Source organism: Megalobrama amblycephala, linkage group LG22, assembly GCF_018812025.1.
Source record: "Megalobrama amblycephala isolate DHTTF-2021 linkage group LG22, ASM1881202v1, whole genome shotgun sequence".
In the NCBI taxonomy this organism is placed as follows: Eukaryota; Metazoa; Chordata; class Actinopteri; order Cypriniformes; family Xenocyprididae; genus Megalobrama; species Megalobrama amblycephala.
Window position 1 is genome coordinate 2,346,007 of NC_063065.1, and position 25,048 is coordinate 2,371,054.

A 25,048-nucleotide genomic window follows, 5' to 3' on the forward strand; every position below is an offset into this window, starting at 1 on the left:
TTATGAGCTAAACTCTCTTAGTAATTTCATTTATTCTCACTATTAAAATTTTGCTGTTTTTCTGTGACTTTTTAGTAGCTTGTTTTCTAATGTTCAGAGTTGATCTGTTGATCAGAATATGTTGCTTGTCACCGTTGTTGAGATTCACAGGCTGATTCTTGATGTCTGTGTGTGCCTAAAATAATTTTTTTTTTTTTGTGATAAGGACAACTTTAAAAAAAAAAATAATAATTCTGTATTGTATAAGCTGGTCTTGTGCTGTAGAATCGCAGTACTGCTGTAATCAATAATGTAAATCTAACTCAGAGATTGGGCTCTAAATGAGTTCAGTGATTCAGATCAAATAATGATTTTGAGAAAACATAACCAAACACACCTGATCATCTTTTAACTTTACTTGTCTGGTTGGTTTTAATGCAGTTAAAACTGCCCAAACAAAATCTAATACTAAAAAGGCAAGGGTCAAGAGCTCAACTAAAACAAACCCTGACCTCGATGATGGTAACTTAAAAATTGTGATTTTCTCCTTTGGTGATTCTGCTTGTTATCATCAGGTGTCTTCAATAATGCTCAATCATCACTCAATTTATCACTTAATTATCTCATTAATGCTTCAGTGGATAAGATAAAAATATGGCAGGACTTTTACTTTCTGACCCCTGGAATGTCCACCTCTGACATCATCTGTGCACGAGGTAGGGCCTTAAAAACATCAGCCAATCGTTTACGCGATCATCGCTTAAACGATTGGTCCTCTGGCTTGTCAATCACTGCCATGACGTAACTTGTGAGAGATGAGCGTGGCTGCGCTCTCCGGTAACTTTCCACACTCCACAGGCGCCGCATGCAATGTTTTTGTCAGGAGACAGGAGTAACAACTGCAGATTATGAGTTACCTGCGGTGAGTCCGACATAATGAATCCAAAAAACACGACACAGAGAATGCCGGTGGTAAACACTCGTGTTCCAATACGAGTGTTTACGAGTTTTGGGAGGCGTTCCTTTGAAATGAGCTGTGAAGGAGGGGGGCTGTTCTTACGCATGCGCTCATTTGAAAAACTCACTAACAGTCTTTGGATTCTCAGTCGACGAAAAAAATCCTCTCTATCACCTTTAACACACTACAAGTTAATTTTGAATGCCATTGCAATGTGTTTTAAAATCACTAAAAGTTTGTAATCAGTATAATATTAATGTATGTTCAACACTCTTACAATGTAACTGAATTGCAATTCTAATGTCAGCAAAATACATTTAAAGTTTATGCTGAGTGAATTCTGCATTTCAAAACTTAAATACAAGAGTATATTTAAAGTGTACTTAAGTATACTTGGAATAGTTCCACTTTAGCACAAACAAGTATATTTAATACAAGCATGCAATGCTTAATTTGATCAGCATGCAAAGTTACTTAATGCCAAATCAGTTTTGGTTACCCCGATAGCTGAAGAGCCACATTAGGAAGAGTGGCAATTGGTTAGTATGCTAAGCTAACTAGCATAAGGAACAGTAGTGAATATCAAAAATCTGGTCAGTCATTTCTGTGCATCTCATTCCAAAGATCATCTGAGCCGATTTTCAGCAAAATTAGGCAAACTGTGTAGGAGGAGTAGTGAAAAAACTTCACTTGCTTCAATATGGCTGACAGTCACATTGTTGGAAAATGACAAAAGAAGTCATTGTATGGGAAACACACCCCTGATTGTGTGTTAGATGAGAAAGAGAAGAAATGTAGTTGCAAGAAATGCGTTAAGAATCTGTATAGCTGTAGCAGCAGAGAACTATTATTATGGGTGTGTTTCCCCTACAATGACGTAACTCGCTGCTTCACTATCACTACCACAGTATGATGCATCATTGAAAAAAATCAACTAGCGACTGTTTCCTGAAACCTTAGTGTGACAAACCTGTCGTTCAGCCACATTGGTGAATGATGTCACAGGTGATGGAGTAATAACTTCTTTAAATTAATCCGTTTAAGATCAAATTAATGCTACAATTTTTGCTATAAATTACAGACATGGCATCTGATGACTAATTCTCATTTTTCTCAGTTATTTTGCTTTATTTTCAGATTCAATCATAGGCTCGTTCTGACGTACTAGAGCACATGTGCACTCTTCAAAAACGGTGCTAAAAATCTCTTGACAAACTGAAATATGTAAATGACATTTGTATATATTCAAAATAAAATATATCACCTAATTATCTCATTAACTCCAGCATGTGTCTGTGTTACATTTAACAGCCTGTAGTGTGCACACTGAGCAGTGTTCAGTTCATCTGGGATAACCCATGATGGGCCTACATGGAAACCGTGGACAAAATCGGCTGGGCCCCAGTTAGGCTGCCCAGGTGACACCCATCTGGACCCCACCATGCTGTGCTGGCTGGGCTCGTGCACAGATGATGTATATTAACCCTCTGGAGTCTGAGGCTGATTTGGGGCCTGGAGAAGTTTTGACATGCCCTGACATTTGTGCTTTTTTCAGTTGTTCATAAACATATTAATGACACAAGTGTCATTACACTGTATTCAGCACAAACTAGGCTACAATAATATGTGAGGAACATGTATGTACATGTTTGTGTTTTTGAAGGAATAATGTTTATGCGTGGTTACTGAAAAAACAAAAAACTTAAGTCACTGATATAAGGCCAATAAAAGTATATTAAATCTGTGTTCACAAGACTTTTGGGTATTGAAGGTTGTAGACTAGAGTTTTTGCTTCAAAATTATGTAAAAATTATGCTGACTACTCTTTCATTTATAACAATATACTGATTTAGTTTTTGTAAGACACTTTTTGCCAAGAAACACGGTATGCGAGGAGGCGTGAATCTCCATGAATAATGGCTCATTCTCACCTGTGAAGACAAAAGAATTGAATAGTAATGACCTGAAAAGACTTGCATATTAATGAGGCATTTCAGTCAGGTAGGCTGTGAAAAAAAACTTCTGTGATGTCTCAAGCTCATCATGGTATATGAAACATACAGAAAAATTTTATTACAATATAAAATAATGGTTTTATATTATACTTTAAAATATAATGTATTTCTGTGATGCAAAGAGTCTGAATATAGGCTTTTAGTTTAAAAGCATGCACATTTGGAGAAATATAGGATTCTCATATGTTTATGTCAATTTTCTATACAGAGGAGTTATTTTTTATTTAATATTCATTGTTATCTCTATGAGCGCTGGTGTTTGCAATTCATACTGCAGCCGGAGGGCGCTCTGTGCATTTTAGTCCACAAATTCACCTAAGAAGAAGACGATATTCCATGAATGGTGTTTACCAATTCATACTACAGCCGGAGGGCGCTAAAGAAACAAAAACTCACTTAAAACTTATCAATAGAAGAAAACAAACAGGAATTTACTGAATGTCTTCCAGAGATCGCTAACCATGGCTTTTTCATCCAGATAAACACTTTTCAAGGCAATAAATACACGATTGAGATGATGAATGCATGTGTTGTCTCTGAATTTGCCTCTGAATAGCGCTGGCTCCGTGGGCGTGGCCGCATTAGTGGGTAATGAGCTGAATCACGGACTTCTGACATGGCTCTCTTTTCATACAGATTACATAAACACAGAATGTTTGTTTTGACTTGCACGATTTAAAACCTGACATTTCAACGTTTTGTTAGACATAAGTATGAATTTTTTGTGATTAGTATTCACTAAGTTACACTTCATTTTCTGAGAACTATCAGATTGGACTTCGTTCAGAGGGAGATGAGAGATCACGCATCATGTTAGTTTTCTTTATTTTACAAAAAGCACAACATTTTGTTTTTACTCTGAGTGTATACAAATAAAAGGAGATATTCTATAGTTTCAATTGATGTATTACTTATGTCTCTATGACAAAAAATGACAGAGTATTTTAAGTCTGTTTTGCTGCAATGTGAAAAAAAACCTGCAAAACGCGCCGGCGCGTTTTTAGACCTCAGTGTTAATATTATTCCTTTCAGTGCATCTAATAAATAGTCTTTTATCAGTTAGTAAAGACAGCTTCAAGTAATATTGCAAAAATGTATAAAACAAAACATCCTCTTTAGCACCTTTAACTTTCCTCATATTATACTACCCCTGATTTTTAGTGAGTCACACGTGTCACTGAGAAATGACAGTTACTCTTTCTCTCTTCCTCTCCTGCCCACATCCTTCTTCTCACAGCAATCCACGGCATTTAAGTTGCATTTTTCAAAAAGACTGTGAGGTAGACCTGAGCTGAAAGAGGGGGTTTAATTTTATATCATCAATAATGACACTTTGTGAGAATGTGACCTGCTTTACATGCGAGAGGAAAAGGCTGCTTAAATTATGCCTAATGTTAATTTTGATCAGTATTTTTGTAATCATTGTTTTAATCAGTGTAAAACACAACCAACTTGATGATCATCAAAGGGACGCCGCAGAACTGTGAGTACAATCTTCTGACTGCCAGATTTTTGTCTGAGGTAAAATTTGATCCAATAATCATTCATCGGCTGTCGGTGAACATGTCAAACTAGCGGTCAAAGACTTCAGATTTTAGCCAAGAATCAGAGGACTTTTAGGATTTGCTAAATTTGTTTCAGACGGACAAATCATGGCCAAAATGTGTGTGTACAGCAAAATGTAAAATTGTATACGGTTAACCTGGCTTTAAATGGAAATATATATGTTGAGAGAACAACGTACTTTTCTCGAGGTAATGAGTTATTCACATTGCGCTGGTCTCTGTCAGATTTTTGTTTCTTTGCTAAGAGCAGGACAGCAGCCCATTGGTTTGTCTTCTGTATTGACAGGTCGAAGCTAGAGTCCCTCTACCACATATTACACTCTCAGAAAATAAAGTACATAATTGTACCTTTAGGGGTACAATGGCTTGTCACTGGGGCTGTACCCTCAAGGGTACAAATTTGTATCCTTGTGATTTGTACCTTAAGAGATCAGTTTTGTACCTTTGGTGACAATTTTGTACCTTTATTTAACAGTACAAAAATTGACCCTTCAAAAAAGGTACAAAATTGGATTTGACAGCGTACAATCGTTGACTATAATGAAATATATATATTTTACACACACACACATGCTGAATTAAAATCAGAATTTATTAAATCCTTTTCATTTTCACATTTTACAACATTTCATTTTAAACACAATGTCTAACTGTGACAAACGATCATCAACTGAGTAAGTGTCATTTGCCTGAAAGTCCATTTCATCTCCTGGTTTCAGTAAAGTCCATTCTTTATCAACCTTGACACTGCATGCATGAAAGTGACGATCATAGGACAAAGGAATCAACATTTTTCCACAAAGGATCCACATGGTGTCTATGTTAAAGATGTACTTGATTTGAAATTGACTTTACAAAACTTTTATTTCCTTTATTTCAAGGCTACTCAAATATAGTGGTAAGTTATTTATCTACCATAAATAATTAAGGTACACAGTAAAATGCCCAGTGTTAAATTAACACCCAAAGTGAACATATGAGTCCATCTTGCCGGGTGTTAAAAAGTAACACTGAAGCAGTGTTAAAGTTAATGAGATAATTGATTGATGATTGAGTGATGATTGACAATTAGTGGAGACACCTGATGATAATAAGCAGAATCACTGAAGAAACAACAAGAGAAAAAGAGAGAGACACAACAACTACAACTGACTTCCAGCCATTAAACGTTATTACACTTATTATTAACCAGTTTGATTTGATTTCTGTCATACATCAACAAAAGTTCTTACTGAGAATGAACAGATGTTTAGATGTTAATGTTTTAATGAAAGTTTAGTTTGAAGTCACCATGATGGTGAAAAGCATTTCCTTTAGTTGGGCTCTTGACTCTCTTTATTAACATTAATTTATCTCTGGCTGCTCCAACTTTGTGTTTGTAGAGCACATTTGTTAGGGTCAGAGAAACTATGATCTGAGCTGTGTTTCCCAAAAGTGCTGTGAGCCAAAGATTATCAGTTTAGGTTTATAATGCTTTGGGAAGCACAGTCATAATGGTTGTGTTTTCTCCTTAGTGATGGGATTTATGGCTCTTTGAGAGGATCCGGATCTTCGCGATCCGTTCCTTTCAAAGAGCCGTTCAAAAGAACGGCTCTTTTTAAATATTTAGTCAGTTTTAAGAAGCCAGCTTGTGGGCATCTCAGTTTATCCTGGAAATAATCACTGGGAGGAATGATGAGGTGAGATTTGTAGTCAAATAATTAAAACTTGGATATCACACACCAATATCTGAGTTTGAATTATTCTGAAATATTGATTATTACCTCATTTGTCATGTGTGGACTATATTCCATAGGGTTGCACAAATCCCTCTGCTTAGACAGTGACATCACTATTTTGGATTTACCTTTAGTACAAAGTGTGTGTGTGTGTGTGTGTGTGTGTGTGTGTAAAGCTACGTTGACTTATGTTATTCATACAATACCTACTCACAAATAAACATCAAAAACAAAGCCGGCTGCAATGAATTTCTGTGCAAAACAGCTTTTACTACAAACACTTCCACACAAGAACATTGTTATCACACAAGAACATTTTGATAGAAAACAAAAAATATTTAAAGTAGATAAAATTTGAATAAATAAAATGGAAATGTCTACATACTACATAGTATGTAGTACAGCTTTTACTACAGTATGTATGTAGTACATACTATTACTACTGTAAACTTTGCAAATAGGACATCAGCCCCTTCAAGTCAATGAACAATAACAAAGTGGGCTGCAATGAATGTCTGTGCAAAACAGCTTTTAGTGAAAAATTTCAATACATTTTTTTTTCCTGATAATTTTTTTCCCACTGGAGTACTCACGTGAAGGATGCGTGCACAACTAATAACTAATATCATCACGCTATAAAGGGTTGGCCTGCGCTGGGTGCGCCCCTCCCCCTATAACTGTTCTGTCTCGCGGAGGAGCTCATTTGTGTGCATCTGTGTGAAACATGCATAGGAAAAAAGAACGACAGAAAGAACAGCTCCCCTCCAGCCGCGACTCGGCTCACATCGTTCATGTTTATGAGCCGTTCAAAAGAATCGGTTCGTTCGCGAACGTCACAACTCTATTTCTCATTGTGAAATGGCCAGATTCATTGGTGACATCCAGTATTAACTGGTAATATAGATGTTATATTATTTCTTCATAGTAAATCTCTGTTACCGCTTGAGATCCAGCGGAGCTTTTATAATCTGAAGCAGTTTTTTTGAAACACACACAGACATCAAGAATCAGCATATGACCCTCAACAATGGTGACAATCAAACAAAGTAATAAATTATGCAGCTGAATTGTCCTGTAATTTTCGTAGATTGTTCATGTTTACTTTATTTCTCTGTTGTTTTGTTGTGACAGTAGCTTGTTTTGTGATGTTCAGAGTTGATCTGTTTGTCAGTATGTTGTATTTATTTATCGTCACCATTCTTGAGAATCAGATGCTGATTCTTGATGTCTGTGTGTGTTTAAACACTGAAGCTTCAGTGCATAATGTATTATTCTTAAAAAGTCATTAATGTTGGATCTCAAGCTGTAAAATCACAGGACTACAATAATTAATACTAAAGCTACACATCAAACATATGGTCAGAGATTTAGACTCTAAGAGACATCAGGCCATCACATGATTATTACATCATCATCAAAATATATTGTGACCGGATCATATTTTCTCTGACCATAACAAATGTGTTTTACAAACACAAAGCTGGAGCAGTCAGAGAACAATTAATAATAAAAGGTAAAGAGTCAAGAGCCCAACTAAAGCAAACACTGACCTCTTTCATGGTGACTTGAAATGACAACAATGCATTTATGCTTTGGCTAACACTGTTACAAAGAGCACAAACTCACACAAAAAGCCAAGAGTCAAACTGCCCAACTAAAGAAAAACTGACCACCAAAATGGTGACCAAACATTTTCAATAAAACATCAACATCTAAACCTCTGTTAATTCTCAAAAAGAACTTCTGCTGAGATCTTGAGAGATTTATTGTCTTCTTTTATCTTCAGTTGATTTCAGGCTGTGTGGCTTTAAGTCAGTTGTAGTTTTCTGAGAGTGCAAACGTTGATTCAGTGCCATTACCATTGATTTTTGTTGAGATTTCAACATTGATTCAACATTAATTGAGGGTGCAAAAGTGATATTGATTCAATGAGGTTAACGTTGACACATTAACATTGATTCAACATTATTTCGATCATTGCTTGCTATCTGGCCGCTCACCCTTGTTCATTTAGTGGTAATGAATTACATCAAAAGGTCACATGAAACAAAAAATTCAACTGTATCCATACTTTTAACAAGGCCAGAGAAAAATGTTTGTGAAAGAATAGTTTGTTAACAATAAAATGTGTTTTGTGAAATGCAGCAGCTGCTCCTGCAGTGAAGGACTCTGACATTTAGTCTCCTCTGCATGTGCTGAGACACACAACTGACATTTTATCATGTGATTTTATCATAAGCAATATGTTGTCTTTCTTTTGTGCTTCTAGAGACTCTAGATGGCTTCAGCAGTGTACGCTCAGTAAAAACACGACTGATGGCAAAGGTGAGAGAGTTTACATTTCAAACTCCTTATAAAATGTATTAATTCTGGGTATTGTTTGAAATAACAGTTCTTAATTGTAAGTGTCGAACATGACAGAACAAAGTTCTAGAGTCATGTAACCCTATTTTAGTAAATGCTACAATGATGTAAGCCTACATTTACATATCGTTGGTCTGTGTCATATTAGCATTTGTATGATATAATATATATTTTTAATGACAGCATTTCTGAATCTATACATTAGTGTGAATGTACAATATCAAATATGCATCATTAATTGAATGCATTTCCAGTTTGAGCATGTAACATTGTAACATTATTCCAGTTTGAGCATAATCGTAACATTATTCTGTTTAATGTCCTGAAGTAAATACCAAAAAAACTACTTTTACTTGTTTAGTGTTGCTAACCTAAAACACTAACTAGTTTTGTTTTGAATCCCAGAGTTTGTTTCCAGTGACTCCACATCATGTCCAGAGTTCATCAAAGAGCTTCTCCCATCTGCGGAGCGAACGGCTCTCCTCTATCATCTCTCTTACCTGTGTTTGGGAAACTTCCCAGAGATGGAGCGTCTGATCAGAAAGAGAGCTGTTGAAACACAACTGCTGTTCGGATCCTCTAAAGCTCTTCTGCTGAAGGTGTTCATCCATGTTCAATTTCCAGCAGCTTTATTAAATCCTGTCTTTGGTTCATGATACAAACAGCCCTGCTAGACATTTTACGTTCCCAGAACATTCTCAGAACGTCCCCACTTACAGTAAAATCCACAGAGTTAAATCAACTTTGATCAGAGAACATTTGGTCCCTCTCTGAATAGTGTTAAAGTAACACTGAAGCAGAGTTAGAGTTAATGAGATAATTAAGCTATTAATTCAGGGATGATTGAACATTAATGATGAACACCTGCTGTTAACAAGCAGAATAACTGAAGAAAAGAGAAACACAAGAACTACAAGTGACTTCAGCCAAAACCATTTCATTGAAATCAACTGAAGGTAAAAGACATTAAATCTCTCAAGATCTGATTTACTTATTACAAACCAGATTGACTTTATTTCTGTCACATGTCTAAATAATTTCTTATTGAGGATTAACAGAGGTTTAAATGTTGGTGTTTTATTGGACAATAAATTATGCCACCATCGTGGTGGTCAGGGTTTGTTTTAGTTGGGCTCTTGACCCTTTTATATTTTTTTAAATAATTTGTGTTTGAGCAATTGCAATAGTGTTTCGCAGCAAACACTTGTGCATTGATGAATCAAAAGACTAAAGGAGCAGCAATATAAATTTGCAGCTTGAAAGCCATTTCAAATAAGCATCACAAAGAGGTCTCGTTCTCTTTGGTTTCTTGACTGAGATTCAGCTATCAAAAAATTGCAACAAAAACAAAAAAATTATATTAAACAAATGTCACCGTAATACTTCAGTGCTAAAAATAAGAATGTGACAGCTCAGGCTTTTACAAGAAAATATAGCATACAATCCTCAACAGTGGTGACAATAATTATTCATACTGCAGTGCATGATGGGAGTTTTGTCCTATGGTGATACCCAGCTTGAAGCATCTTATTTGTATCACCATTGTTGAGATTCATATGCTGATTCTTGATGTCTGTGTGTGTCTAAGTGATGCAGTAGTTCAATTTTTTATGCACTGCATGGTTTTAAAATTAAACCGTATATCTGTTCTCATGCTGCAGTTTCACAGGGTTGCTAATGCAAAACCAAAATGTATAAATGACTAAACGTATAATCAGTTGCTTCGGACACAATCAGGCCATTTCACAACGATTATATCAGCATATAATCTAACTTTCTAACTTAGAAAGGATCTGCTCTTTTAGTCTTTTGATTCAGCAATGCACAAGTGTTTGCTGCGAAACACTATTGCAATTGCTCAAACACAAATTATTTTAAGAACATGAAAAGGTCAAGAGACCAACTAAAACAAACCCTGACCACCACGATGGTGGCATAATTTATTGACCAATAAAACACCAACATCTAAACCTCTGTTAATTCTCAATAAGAAATTATTTAGACATGTGACAGAAATAAAGTCAATATGGTTAATATGATTAAATCAGATCTTGAGAGATTTAATGTCTTTTACCTTCAGTTGATTTCAATGGTTTTGGCTGAAGTCAGTTGTAGTTCTTGTGTTTCTCTTTTCTTCAGTTATTCTGCTTGTTAACAGCAGGTGTTCATCACTAATGTTCAATCATCCCTTAATTAATTGCTTAATTATCTCATTAACTTTAACTCTGCTTCAGTGTTACTTTAACACTATTCAGAGAGGGACCAAATGTTCTCTGAGCAGAGTTGATTTAACTCTGTGGATTTTACTGTGCTTGTGTTAAGGATGCTGTCTAGTAACGTTCCCAGTACGTTCACAGACGGTCATGATGTGGAGTTCTTTAAAGGGTTGGGGGACGTTATTTGGCGGACCTTTAGGGAACATTCAGAATGTTCTCTGAATGTTTAGGGAGCCATGTTTTATTTGGAAATGTTCTCAGAATGTCCCAGCTGCCCTTGTCAAAAAAATGAATTTAAAAATTCCTAGATGGCAGGCAATGATCGAAATAATGTTGAATCAATGTTAATGTGTCAATGTTAACCTCACTGAATCAATATCACTTTTGCACCCGCAATTAATGTTGAAAAAATGTTGAAATTTCAACTAAAAATCAATGGTAATGTAGTAGTGTTTAACAAAACATATCATTTGTTGCAAAGAAACCAGAAACAAAATGATTGAGTGATGTTGTTTTATCATCATAAAGCGAAATCTTTTACTAATTGTACTCCTGACCAAAAGTGTATATTTGTTATTAACACCCCTTAGCTGTCACGATCCTGCTGGCAGGACGCCTCCCAGCCAGCACACCCATGGAGGCCCCACATGGTTTAGCCCAGATGAAATGAACATTGTTCAGAGTGCACACTACAGGCTGTTAAATGTAACACTGAATCAGTGTTGGAGTTAATGAGATAATTAAGTAATTAATTAAATGATGATTGAGCATTATTGAAGATAGTTGCTTTTAACAAGGAATCAACGGAGGAAAGAGAAACAACAAGAACAGAAAAACGTTACTAAACAACATCCTTAACACCAGGGGGAACATTCTGAGAATGTTCTGGGAACGTAAAATTTCTAGCGGGGTAACCTGTAACCTAGTAACGTTCCCAGAATGTTCAGAGACGGTCACAATGTGGAGTTCTTTTAAGGGTTGGGGAACGTTATTTGGTGGACCTTCAGGGAACATTCAGGACGTTCTGGGAATGTTTAGGGGACTATTACTATAGGACATTCTGTTAACTTCCCAAATGTCCTCTTTGTTCTTATGTGACCATAAAATAACCAAAAGAGAACGTCCCCCTAAAGTCATATAAGGAACCTTGAGCTGCAGCACTTTCACTACCAAAAGAGGACGTTTTAGGAACGTCCCTAATGTTCTGTAAAGGTTTGGAATTTTCGTCACCTTTAGAGAACTTTTAGGGAACGTTGCGCAAGGTCCTGAGAACGTCACATTCTACGTGGGAATGAAATGTCCTGTCTTATCTCTTATTTCTCTCTTTACAGTGTGAAGGAACCAGTGACAACTTTGTCAAATTGCTGCTGCCCAGTCTGAAGGTGGCTGCAGAGAAAAACAAACCAGAATTAGCACTGAAATTCCTAGAAAAAGCAAAAGAATGGATCAGTTACATCGTAATGGCTGTTAAAGAAATTGTGAAGAGGTAAGAATATGAATTGGAAAACATTACCAAATAAAATAATTTCATTATGTACAAAAACCAGCTGATGAATAATCAAATATTTTAAAATATATCTGATACTTGATGCACATCCAGGTATGAGAAACATAACAGTGATGTATGTGACTTGACCAGTGACATGGTCACTGTAAAGGTAGAGAAGAAGCAGCAGCAACAAACCAGTGAGATGAAGGCACTTCAGAAGATTATTGATGGTCTGGAAGAAAAACTTCTTCACATCAGTAAAAAGATAGATGACTATGAGAAAAAGATTGAGGAGAAAAACTCAGATATACATACAATGATCAGCAGCATTACGGAAACAGATTTGAACATATATTCTATGATCGTGCCATTTGTGGAAAGTAATATTTTCAAAACAATGAGGTTCAGTCCAGAGAAAGATCAGCTCAGAGCTCTTTATGCGGATTTATCCGAGATCACTGAACCACAGAAAAGTCTGAAAGAAGAAGAGTGGGACATCCAGAACCAGCTGCTGGAGAATCAGCTGAAGCTGGCTAAACTACAATTTGAAAATGGTGAGACACTTTAGTGATGTCTTATATTTAATCCTCATGTGGATTTTAGGTTTGCTCATCTGTTTACTTCTGTATCTGACATCACAGGTCAGTTGTCAAGCATCAGAAGCCTTTATGAGGTCCAAATGCATCTGTCTCAAATCCAGAACATCCTGGTTCGGCTTCAGAAGTTCTGGGAGAAAGTGGGTAATTTGCTGGACACTCTGAAGGAAAGCACCCTTGCTGGGGATATTTGGATTGAGGAGCTTGAAGATCTGAAGGAGCAGTTCCTGGAGTCCATAGATGCTGCTAAAGAGGTACCCAGCTAACAGAATTTTGTCATAAGAACGTTGTCTAAATATTCAGTGTTGTTCTGGGAACATTAAAAAACGTCCAGTTTTCTTGACGTTATAGGAAGGTTTTTATAAGGTGTAACGTTCCTCAAATGTTCTTTCAACTTAATTTTGATTTAAAATTCAACATTGTAGGAACGTTGATTTGTAACATTCCAAGAACATAAAATGTCCAGTTTCCTTAATGTTAGTCGAATGTTATTTAAAGGTTAGTATAATGTTCCTGAAACATTCTTTCAATCATTCAAACACCTGCTGTGAACAAACACTGAAAGAAAGAGAAATAAGAAAACAAACTAACTTTCTTCAGCCACAGCCTTAGATGATCTGAAGATAAAAGACATTAAATCTCTGAAGATCTGATTAAACATCTCCACAAACAGCATTACCAGCTTCACTTATTACTAACCAGACTGACTTTATTTCTGTCACATGTCTACAGAAGATCTTATTGAGAATTAACAGAAGTTTAGATGTTGATGTCTTGTTTAAAATGTTTCGTTTGAGGTCACCATCAGCTTTAGTTGCACTCTTGACCCTTGACTTTTGTACTTTCGTTAAATTGTTTCTTTTTCAGCAATTGCAAGTGTTAATGAAAACCATTTCGACATTGGCAAAGCAGTTACCAATGATTGTATTGAAGTAGCTTAAAAAGCTTTTTTTTTTCTATAAATGCTGTTTTATGAAAATGTTGCATAAAAATATAAAACTCAACCAATGTGAAAAAAAAATTGTAACACCATTGTTGCATTTCAGATGCTGTACATTGATTGTGTGGAAATAACACTGTCATTGCTAACTTTTTGTTTTAAACAAGTTTTGTGTCATTCATACACTCACATCAACATTCGGCATATGAAACACAACAATGGTGACCTGCTTCATGTCAGCATACAAAACACATTCATGGCTCCCAGCATGCATTGCGACATGAATAAATTATGCAGCTGAATTTTTTTTTATTGTCACCATTGTTGAGGTTTGTATGATGAGTGCTGATGTCTAAGTGTGTCGATTTTAACTTCATTGTTGCAGACAAATTTTATCACATCATTTGAACTTATTGTTTTTTTTCTCCCTCATATAACACTTCAACTCCAAAAATAAGCAAAGCTACAAAACAGCAGTTTTAGTTTATCTGTTATTAAAACAGAAGTCACAAAATTCAAGGGTCAAGAGCTCAACTAAAACAAACACTGATCTACATGGTGATGACCCCAAACCAAACATCTAAACTTCTGTTAATTCTCAGTAAGATCTTCTGTAGACATGTGACAGAAATAAAGTCAGTCTGGTTAGTAATAAGTGAAGCTGGTAATGCTGTTTGTGGAGATGTTTAATCAGATCTTCAGAGATTTAATGTCTTTTATCTTCAGTTCATCTAAGGCTGTGGCTGAAGAAAGTTAGTTTGTGTTTTTATTTCTCTTTCTTTCAGTGTTTGTTCACAGCAGGTGTTTGAATGATTAAAAGAATGCTTCAGGAACATTATACTAACCCTTAAATAACATTGTACAAACATTAAGAAAACTGAACATTTTTATGTTTTTGGAATGTTACAAATCAACGTTCCTAAAATGTTGAATTTTATATCAAAATTAAGTTGAAAGAACATTTGAGGAACGTTACACCTTATAAAAACCTTCCTATAACGTCAAAAAAACTGGATGTTTTTAATGTTCCCAGAACCAACACTGAATATTTAGAGAACATTCTTATAACAAAATTCTGTTAGCTGGGTAAACATGAGGATAATGATGTTTCTAAAGTTCTGTTGTTGTTCAAACCTCTGATGTCTAATTTAATTTGAACAGGAATGGACAAAGTTTGGCATCAGCTGCATGACGGCCTACCACATCTTCAGCATTCAGACGAATGACGCCTACAGGTTTCTGGAGATCAGTCCTTCATCTCTGTCTAAAGAAGAGTGGCAGAAAGAGTATGAGAGCATGAAAGAGAAACTACAGAATATAAAACCAAAAGCTGTCTGTCCTACACCACAGTAACATTCCCCAGGAACTAGGGACTTTGGGGTGGTACTCGACCTAAATGAAGTTCTGGGTAAAAATTTCCCCCCTTCAGAAAGTCCCTGATCACAGTGTAGTACTTTTTCAAAGTTCAAGAACTTTCAGGGGACTTAGGTGCTGAATATGCTGATTGGTTGACTCCATTTAGCATTTTATTTCAACCACCATTGTTAAACATCTGTTGTGGAGTGTGCAGTAAGAGATGTTTGCTATTCGAATCAACAGTGGAGTTTAAAAAATACGAACCATGTACCAATGACGAATTTCAGGCTTTATTAAGCTTGTATGCGGAGGACGAAATCCAGCGATACAATGATACAACTTTTCACAACGATAACACTTTATGTGGTTAGAAAGTACCCTCATTTGTATAACTCTAGGATGAAAGATGTTTACATGTGTTTGTAACTCATGGCAAGAGATTGCTCAAAACTGTGCATGCGACAAACACCTGTGTATACATAGTGTATACATCAAATGCAGTGTACTTTCCAAGGCTGTGTATTCGAGTAAACTCATACACTAGCGTATGCGTAAAAAAACAAAGTATACCCAGGGCTTTAGTCCACTAGGAGGCAGTAGTGGTCATTTTCTTTCCCTCTTCTTCTTCTTTGTCTGAGCAGGTACAGCCAGGTGAGTGCGCTCATCATCTGCTGCGTCTGAAACTGCCTACTTCCCTACTATATATACTATATTGTAGGGGAAAAGCAGTAAGCGAGCGAATAAGTATGTCCGAATCCTTAGTATTCATAAAAGGTAGGCGAAAATTAGGTGACGTACTAATTCTCGCAAGATTCGGACTTGCATCTACTTAGGTTGTGATCGAATATGCCTACTTACCTACAATATAGTAGGAGAAAACAGTATGTGAAAGGAGTAGTATGTCTAAAACTTCAGTATTCATAAAAGAGTAGGCAAGAAGTTCCCGGATGGCCTACTGCTCCCTCCAGATTATCGAGTGTTCATCCAATGGATACTTTTCTATGCCAGTAGGCCATGGGAGAGGATACATCATAATCAAACACGGAGGAGAAAAGCAGCGCAGGTGTTTTCAAATGTAAGTAGTGAAAACCAAAAACACGGTTCTAAAGGAAGACATTAAATCTCTCAAGATCTCAGCAGAAGTTCTTTTGGAGAATTAACAGAGGTTTAGATGTTGATGTTTTATTGAAAATGTTTGGTCGCCATTTTGGTGGTCAGTGTTTCCTTTAGTTGGGCAGTTTGACTCTTGGGTTTTTGTGTGAGTTTGTGCTTTTTGTAGCAGTGTTAGCCAAAATACATCTTTACTAAACATCTAAACTGTTAATTCTCAAAAAGAACTTCTGCTGAGATCTTGAAAGATTTATTGTCTTCTTTTATTTTCAGTTGATTTCAGGTTGTGTGGCTTTAAGTTTGTTGTAGATGTGTTTCATTTTCTGAGAGTGCAAACGTTGACACATTAACAGTGATTTAACATTATTTCTATCATTGCTTATTATCTGGGTATACATCATAAAGACGCTTACTAAATGTTTATTTAACATCTGACAGGAAAATCTAAGTATTGCAGATGATGAGCACATCACAACATGAAATAGACAACTGAGTGATATGTGTGTGTTTATTATGTAGAATTCACTGCTCATTGCCTACATTACATGTACAGCCTACATTTACATTATGTAAGTAAGGTAAATAAACAAATGTACAAGTAACTATACATAAGTTATCTATTTTAATTGTCCATTAGTAGTGTTGATAAATTAAGGAACATTTGTGTTGGATAAAAAGTGTTAACACATCATCAACTACCTCAACATGTAAATGTAATATTGAGCTCAAATCTCAAAGGAAACTTGAATCTTGTCTGATGTTACAGGGACAGATGAGCACACGTGTGTTTATTCGGTGGAGAGAGGCTAATGAAGGAATGCTGCCATCAAAGGCTTTGAGTGAGTAGACTACAGAAATTAATAAAAAATCTATTTAAATCTTAAGTTGTTGTTTATTTTAATTATTATAATTTCAAACAGAGTTATTACAGCAATTTTCTGATTCTTGATGTCTGTGCATTTGCCGCAGAGCTTTTGTATTACACTCTCAGAAAATAAAGTACATAATTGTACCTTTAGGGGTAAAATGGCTTGTCACTGGGGCTGTACCCTCAAGGGTACAAATTTGTGTCCTTGTGATTTGTACCTTAAGAGACCAGTTTTGTACCTTTATTTAACAGTACAAAAATTGACCCTTCAAAAAGGGTACAAAATTGGCTTTGACAGCGTACAATCGTTGGTTATAATAAGATATATATATTTTACACACACACACACACACACACACACACACACACACACACTTAATTAAAATCAGAATTTATTAAATCCTTTTCATTTTCACATTTTACAACATTTAATTTTAAACACATTTTTAAACATTCCATATGAGTCCATCTTGCCGGGTGTTAAAAAGTAACACTGAAGCAGTGTTAAAGTTAATGAGATAATTGATTGATGATTGAGTGATGATTGACAATTAGTGGAGACACCTGATGATAATAAGCAGAATCACTGAAGGAAAGAGAGAAAAAAAGGTGTTAATTAATGTTTTATGGAATGTTTCAGTTCAAGTCACCATGAAAGAGGTCAGCGTTTGCTTTAGTTGGGCTCTTGACTCTTTACCTTTTATTATTAATTTTTCTCTGGCTGCTCCAACTTTGTGTTTGTAAAGCACTTTTGTTATGGTCAGAGAAAATATGATCCGGCCACAATATAATTTGATGATGATGATGATATAATAATCATGTCTTTTAGAGTCTAAATCTCTGACTGTGCGTTTGATGTGTAGCTTCTGTATTAATGATTGTAGTCCTGTGATTTTACAGCTTGAGATCCAACGATAGCATGACTTTTTTTTTTTCTTTTATTTAAAAATAATACAAAATGCACTGAAGCTTCAGTGTTTAAACACACACAGACATCAAGAATCAGCATATGATTCTCGAGAACGGTGACGATAAATACAAAATACTGACAAACAGATCAACTCTGAACATCACAAAACAAGCTACTGTCACAACAAAACAACAGAAAAATAAAGCAAACACGAACAATCTACGAAAATTACAGGACAATTCAGCTGCTTAATTTATACATGCAGCAATGCATGATGGGAGCCATGGATGAGTTTTGATTGGCTCCCATCATGCACTGCAACATGAAGCACTTTGTTTGATTGTCACCATTGTTGAGGGTCATATGCTGATTCTTGATGTCTGTGTGTGTTTCAAACAAACCCTTCAGATCATAAAAGCTCTGATGGATCTCAAGCGGTAACAGATTTACTATAAAGAAATAATATAACATCTATATCACCAGTTAATACTGGATGTTACTAATGAATCTGGCCATTTCACAATAAGAAAACACAACCATTATGACTGTGCTTCCCAAAGCATTATAAACCTAAACTGATAATCTTTGGTTCACAGCACTTTTGGGAAACACAGCTCAGATCATAGTTTCTCTGACCATAACAAATGTGCTCTACAAACACAAAGTTGGAGCAGCCAAAGATAAATTAATGTTAATAAACAGAGTCAAGAGCCCAACTAAAGGAAATGCTTTTCACCATCATGGTGACTTCAAACTAAACTTTCATTAAAACATTAACATCTAAACATCTGTTCATTCTCAGTAAGAACTTTTGTTGATGTATGACAGAAATCAAATCAAACTGGTTAATAATAAGTGTAATAATGTTTAATGGCTGGAAGTCAGTTGTAGTTGTTGTGTCTCTCTCTTTTTCTCTTGTTGTTCCTTCAGTGATTCTGCTTATTATCATCAGGTGTCTCCACTAATTGTCAATCATCACTCAATCATCAATCAATTATCTCATTAACTTTAACACTGCTTCAGTGTTACTTTTTAACACCCGGCAAGATGGACTCATATGGAATGTTTAAAAATGTGTTTAAAATTAAATGTTGTAAAATGTGAAAATGAAAAGGATTTAATAAATTCTGATTTTAATTAAGTATTTGTGTGTAAAATATATATCTCATTATAGTCAACGATTGTACGCTGTCAAAGCCAATTTTTGTACTGTTAAATAAAGGTACAAAACTGGTTTCTTAAGATACAAATCACAAGGATACAAATTTGTACCTTTGTACCATTGTATCCCTAAAGGTACAATTATGTACTTTATTTTCTGAGAGTGCATGGATCAACCTGGAGTAAAGTGTCTTGCTCAAGGACACACTGGTGGTGATGGCTGCGGAGATCGAACCAGCAACCTTGTGCTTACTAGTTCAGTACCCAGCCAGCACAGATATGTGAGGCCCAGACATTTTTGTCCATGGTTTCCATGGAGGCCCCACATGGGTTAGCCCAGATGAACTGAACACTGCTCAGTGTGCACACTACAGGCTGTTTAATGTAACACTGAATTGGTTAAAACTGTTTTATTGTTGTAATTCTAGAAGAGATCCAGCTCAAAGTTAATAACATTTTGTTCACATAAAGCTCAATCTTTAGATCAGTGAATTAAACCTCTACATGATGATTATATTCTTATTATCAAACAGCTTACAGCAACTAAACACATTTTATTCTTAACAACTACAGCAGCTGGGGAAAAGCTAACATAAAAAAGAGTTGAGTAAAACTACCTAACTAAAGCAAATACTGACCTCGATCACAGTGACATCAAACCAAAATATTTTCAACAAATCATCAACATCTAAACCTCTGGTAATTCTCAGTAAGAGCTTCTGTAGACATGTGACAGAAATAAAGTCAGTCTGGTTAGTAATAAGTGAAGCTGGTAATGCTGTTTGTGGAGATGTTTAATCAGATCTTCAGTGATTTAATGTCTTTTATCTTCAGTTGATTTCATCGAAGGCTGTGGCTGAAGTCGTAGTTCTTGTTGTTTCTCTGTCCTTCAGTGATTCTGCTCATTATCACCTAATTATCTCATTAACTCCAGCATGTTTCTGTGTTACATTTAACAGCCTGTAGTGCAGAGGTGGGTAATCCAGGGGTCAGAAAGTAAAAGTCCTGCCATATTTTTATTCCACCCACTGAAGCATTAACGAGATAAATAAGTGATTAATTGAGTGATGATTGAGCATTATTGAAGACACCTGATGATAACAAGCAGAATTGCCAAAGGAGAAAATCACAATTTTTAAGTTACCATCATCGAGGTCAGGGTTTGCTTTAGTTGAGCTCTTGACACTTGACTTTTTAGTATTAGATTTTATTTTGGCAGTTTTAACTGCATTAAAACCAACCAGACAAGCAAAGTTAAAAGATGATCAGGTGTTGGTTATGTTTTCACATAATCATTCATCTGAATCACTGAACTCATTTAGAGCCCAATCTCTGAGTTAGTTTTACATTGTTGATTACAGCAGAACTGTGATTCTACAGAAGATCAGCTTATACAATACAGAATTTTTTTTTAATAAAGTTGTCATCACAAAAAAAAAAAATCTTTTTTGTAGGCACACACAGACATCAAGTCTCAACGTGAATCTCATCAACGGTGACAAGCAACATATTCTGATCAACAGATCAACTCTGAACATTAGAAAACAAGCTACTGAAAAGTCACAGAAAAACAGCAAAATTTTAATAGTGAGAATAAAGAAAATTACTAAGACAATTCAGCTCATAATTTATTCATGCAGCAATGCATGATGGGAGGCATGGATGAATTTTGATTGGTGGCTCCCAGAATGCATTGCAACATGCTTTATGATGGCCACCACTGTTGAGATTCACAGGATGATTCTTGATGTCTGTGTGTTTAAATGAGCTCTGCTTTTTTTGTTTTTTTTTAAATCAGAACTCTAAAAAAAAAAAAAAATTATTGATAAAGCTGATCTGCTGTAGAATCGCAGTGCTGCTGTAATCAATAATGTAAATCTAACTCAGAGATTGGGCTCTAAATGAGTTCAGTGATTCAGATCAAATAATGATTATGTAAAAACATAACCAACACCACCTGACCATCTTTTAACTTTGCTTGTCTGGTTGGTTTTAATGCAGTTAAAACTGCCCAAACAAAATCTAATATTAAAAAGTCAAGGATCAAGAGCTCAACTAAAACACACCCTGACCTCGATGATGGTCACTTAAAAATTGTGATTTTCTCCTTTGGTGATTCTGCTTGTTATCATCAGGTGTCTTCAATAATGCTCAATCATCACTCAATTAATCACTTATTTATCTCATTAATGCTTCAGTGGGTGGAATAAAAATATGGCAGGACTTTTACTCTTTGACCCGTGGATTACCCACCTCTGCTGTAGTGTGCACACTGAGCAGTGTTCAGTTCATCTGGGCTAACCCATGTGGGGCCTACATGGAAACCGTGGACAAAAATGTCTGGGCCCCAGTTAGGCTGCCCAGGTGACACCCATCTGGATCCCACCATGCTGTGCTGGCTGGGGGTTTAGCCCACTACACCACAAAAGCAATAAAACTACAACAAAAATTAGCATGTAATTAAATGAAAAATGGCAAGAAACAGACTGCTGACATGAATTGTAAAACATTTTAATCTGTTTAAATGCTTTACAGGTAGTCGTGCTGAAGAAGAGCAGGCACACAAATGTTTGGAGCAGACACAGCAGCAGCCAGATTGTCCCGCACATCTTCTCCCACTCTTGCTTCAAGGTTGTGGAGTCCAGGGGGGCAGACGACATGGTCTTCCTCATCCTCTGGATCAACGATGTACCCATTGAGGAGAGCAGCAGTGAAGGGACATGATGGATGGCAAAGACAGGCAAAGGTGTTCACAGTGGTCAGCTGCTTCATCAAAATAAAGCTGTAGAATAGGCAGTAGGATATGAGGTTCACCACATGTAAATACATGATTGTTAGAACAGTAAGTTTAAATAAAGCTTTATGTATTTATTTACTGTGATGGTTACTTTTATTCATTTTTTTACTTATTTATGTTTCCTATTGTTGTCAGTAAATAAAATATAATTATTTTATTATTATTGTATTAATTCATTGCTTGACTGTAAATTGAGATGTATTCACATTGGCTGCATTTGTTACAAAGAAGGTCAGGAAAAAAAAACATGGTTGTATCTTTAACAACGAACAATCATAATGACAAAAATATAGCTGCAAGCAGCAATTACGGGGCCAAGCACAATAAGCCAGCCAACACAGCTGTGAGCATCAGACCAACAGCACCAGTGACCAATTAAAGACCTATTAAGATCATTTTAGGCAAAAGAGCTGAAAAATCACAAATACAGTCAATAATAAAGATTTACTGGTTCATCACTTTCGACCAATAGGTGGCGCTGTGATTAAATTAATGAGGTATGGTCAGAGTGAGGTGACGATGACACTCGCAAAGTTTGGTGTCAATATATGTAAGCATTGCAGAGATACAGCTTCAAAAGTCATTTTGGCATCAAGCCTCTAATTCATTGCTTTGAAATGTGAATACAGTTTCGTCTATCAAAACGAAATCCATAACATTTTACCAGCATCGTCGGAAGATGATACGATTCCATTTTGGTGAAAATCGGTCTAGGAGTAGTTCGAAAAGTATGTTTTTAAAGAAAATCAAAATGACTGACAGGAAGTTGGGCAGACTATGGCAAAATTGGCATCAATGTTCTCAGCATGACCCACGGAATCTAATAAGATCAGTCTTATTAAAATAGGCCACATTTATATAAAGCTATTAGCATTTTTTGAAAATTTCATTATAAAATTTGACCGCAAGGAGGCGCTATCTCAAAACCTATTCTGTACCTTCAGAGCATGGTGCCAATGTGGGTAGTCCGGTCTGCTGAGCGAATTGTTGGTACAACCCTCCCCACTCTCCAAGAACTGTACTTATCCAGAGTGAGAAAAAGGGCAAAGAAGATCACTCTGGACCCCTCACATCCAGCACACTCCCACTTTGAACTGTTGCCATCCGGTCGACGCTACAGAGCCCTGAACACCAGAACGACCAGACATAGGAACAGTTTCTTCCCTCAAGCAATCCATCTCATGAACACTTGACAAACACGAAACACACAACACTATTACACGTTATTTACTTAAAACACTTATTTATATCTCAATTTGCACACATAATTGTACATACAATTGTCTATAATATATATTGTTTTTTGCTTTTTTTTGCACTTTGTCTATCTTGTAAATTTGTATATTATTTTATTCTTTTTATTATGTGTCTTGTCTTGTCGCTGTTACTCTGTTGCACTGTGGAGCTTCTGTCACTAAAACAAATTCCTAGTATGTGTAAACAACATACCTGGCAATAAAGCTCTTTCTGATTCTGATTCTTCTGATTCTGACTATGACAAGCACTGAGTGTGTCCGTCTCTGGCTCAGCTCCAGCCAAAGCGCAAAAGCACATGTGAATTCAGCAACTGATGCACTGAATGTTCCAATCACACTGTACATTGATATTGTACGCTTCAACATATGTAGCAGGGCATTAAATTACTTATAAAAGGACAACATAAACGGTTGTCGCTGTATTTCACTTGACTTTAACTTTGCCAGCTATAAAAAATCTTGCATTTCCTCATATTATACTACCCCTGATTTTTAGTGAGTCACATGGGCCACTGAGAGATGACAGTTACTCGCCCTCTTCCTCTCTTTTACCACATCCTTCTTCTCACAGCAATCCACGTTATTTAAGTTTGTAAGGTAGACCTGAGCTGAAAGAGGGGGTTTCATGATTTAATAACGGATGCATGCAAGAAAACTTGTCCATAGTTTTAGATAATCAATAATGACACTTTGGGGAATACTAAACTACATTACATGTGGGATTAAATGGCTGCTTAAGCTATGCCTAATGATCATGGTTTTTCTTGAAAAACGAAACCAATTTGACAGTCATCCTATGAGAATTCACGCTGCAGCAGAAATGTGAGTACAATCTGACTAAAATTTGATTGCAATATTGTCGGTGAACATGCAAAACTAATGGTCAAAGACTTCAGATTACATGTACAATGTGAACTGGACTTGTAAGACCACTGCATGTGCTGTGACACATGTCATCATAAGCAATATGTTGTCTTTCTTTTGTGCTTCTAGAGACTCTAGATGGCTTCACCAGTCTTGTAATACAATGCCTGATGACAAAGGTGAGAGTTTAAAATTGAAACTCCTTATAAATGTATTAATTCTGGATTTTGCTTGAAATAACAGTTCTTATATGAAGTTTCAATTGTAAGTGTCGAACATGACAGAACAAAGTTCTAGAGTCATGTAACCCTATTTTAGTAAATGCTACAATGATGTAAGCCTACATTTACATATCGTTGTATTAGCACTTATATGATATAATATATATATTTATAATTGACATAATTTCTGAAGCTACACATTAGTGTGAATGTACAATATCAAATATGCATCATTAATTGAATGCACACTCTTAGAAAGGATGCGTTAAAACTGATTCAAACTGTGTTAAATTCTTACACATCAATGGGTGAGTTTAGGGACAACACTTTGTTCAAGTTCAAGTTCAAGTTCAAGTTACTTTATTTATACCCGAAGGTAGATTTTGTTTGCAGTAGAGTCCTCATACACACATATGAAACAGAGCACATAAAAAACTACAACGTCAAAAAGTTCTTGTTGGTCCACAATAAATAATACATACATGACTACAAATAAAAAGTAAAATGCATAAAAACCAAATACACAATAAGCTATAACTCATTCCTCCAAGTAATGGCTGCTGGAACAAAACTATTTTTGTATCTTTTTGTTCTACACCTGGGGATTCTAAACCTGCGCCTTGACGGTAGAAGCTGGAATTCTGTGTGCAAAGAATGTGAACTGT

At 35.9% G+C, this 25,048-nt stretch overlaps 1 protein-coding gene across 3 annotated transcripts; it reads left to right on the plus strand.

Moving 5' to 3' along the window:
• The first annotated feature begins 4,074 nt into the window (after positions 1 to 4,074).
• On the plus strand, positions 4,075 to 23,121 carry LOC125258065 (thyroid receptor-interacting protein 11-like). Of its 3 annotated transcripts, none has more exons than XM_048174887.1 (9): positions 4,075 to 4,435; positions 8,505 to 8,560; positions 9,005 to 9,198; positions 12,147 to 12,301; positions 12,416 to 12,858; positions 12,946 to 13,154; positions 15,002 to 17,145; positions 21,781 to 21,991; positions 22,987 to 23,121. In XM_048174887.1, the coding sequence occupies exons 1-7, from the start codon at positions 4,278 to 4,280 to the stop codon at positions 15,191 to 15,193; spliced, it is 1,407 nt and encodes a 468-aa protein (XP_048030844.1). In that variant the 5' UTR covers positions 4,075 to 4,277; the 3' UTR covers positions 15,194 to 17,145; positions 21,781 to 21,991; positions 22,987 to 23,121. The 3 variants fall into 3 exon arrangements, with proteins under 3 accessions (XP_048030844.1, XP_048030843.1, XP_048030842.1); XM_048174886.1 differs by lacking the exon at positions 22,987 to 23,121 and having other exon boundaries at positions 15,002 to 16,271; positions 17,073 to 17,145; positions 21,781 to 22,335; XM_048174885.1 differs by lacking the exon at positions 22,987 to 23,121 and having other exon boundaries at positions 21,781 to 22,344.
• The last annotated feature ends 1,927 nt before the right edge of the window (positions 23,122 to 25,048 follow it).

Excerpts from the sequence above, each read along its gene's own strand:
- LOC125258065 (XM_048174887.1), top strand. The coding sequence starts at position 4,278 with ATGACACTTTGTGAGAATGTGACCTGCTTTACATGCGAGAGGAAAAGG. Across the intron at positions 9,199-12,146 it reads CTAAAGCTCTTCTGCTGAAG|TGTGAAGGAACCAGTGACAA; the intron begins GTGTTCATCCAT and ends CTCTCTTTACAG. Across the intron at positions 12,302-12,415 it reads GTTAAAGAAATTGTGAAGAG|GTATGAGAAACATAACAGTG; the intron begins GTAAGAATATGA and ends ATGCACATCCAG.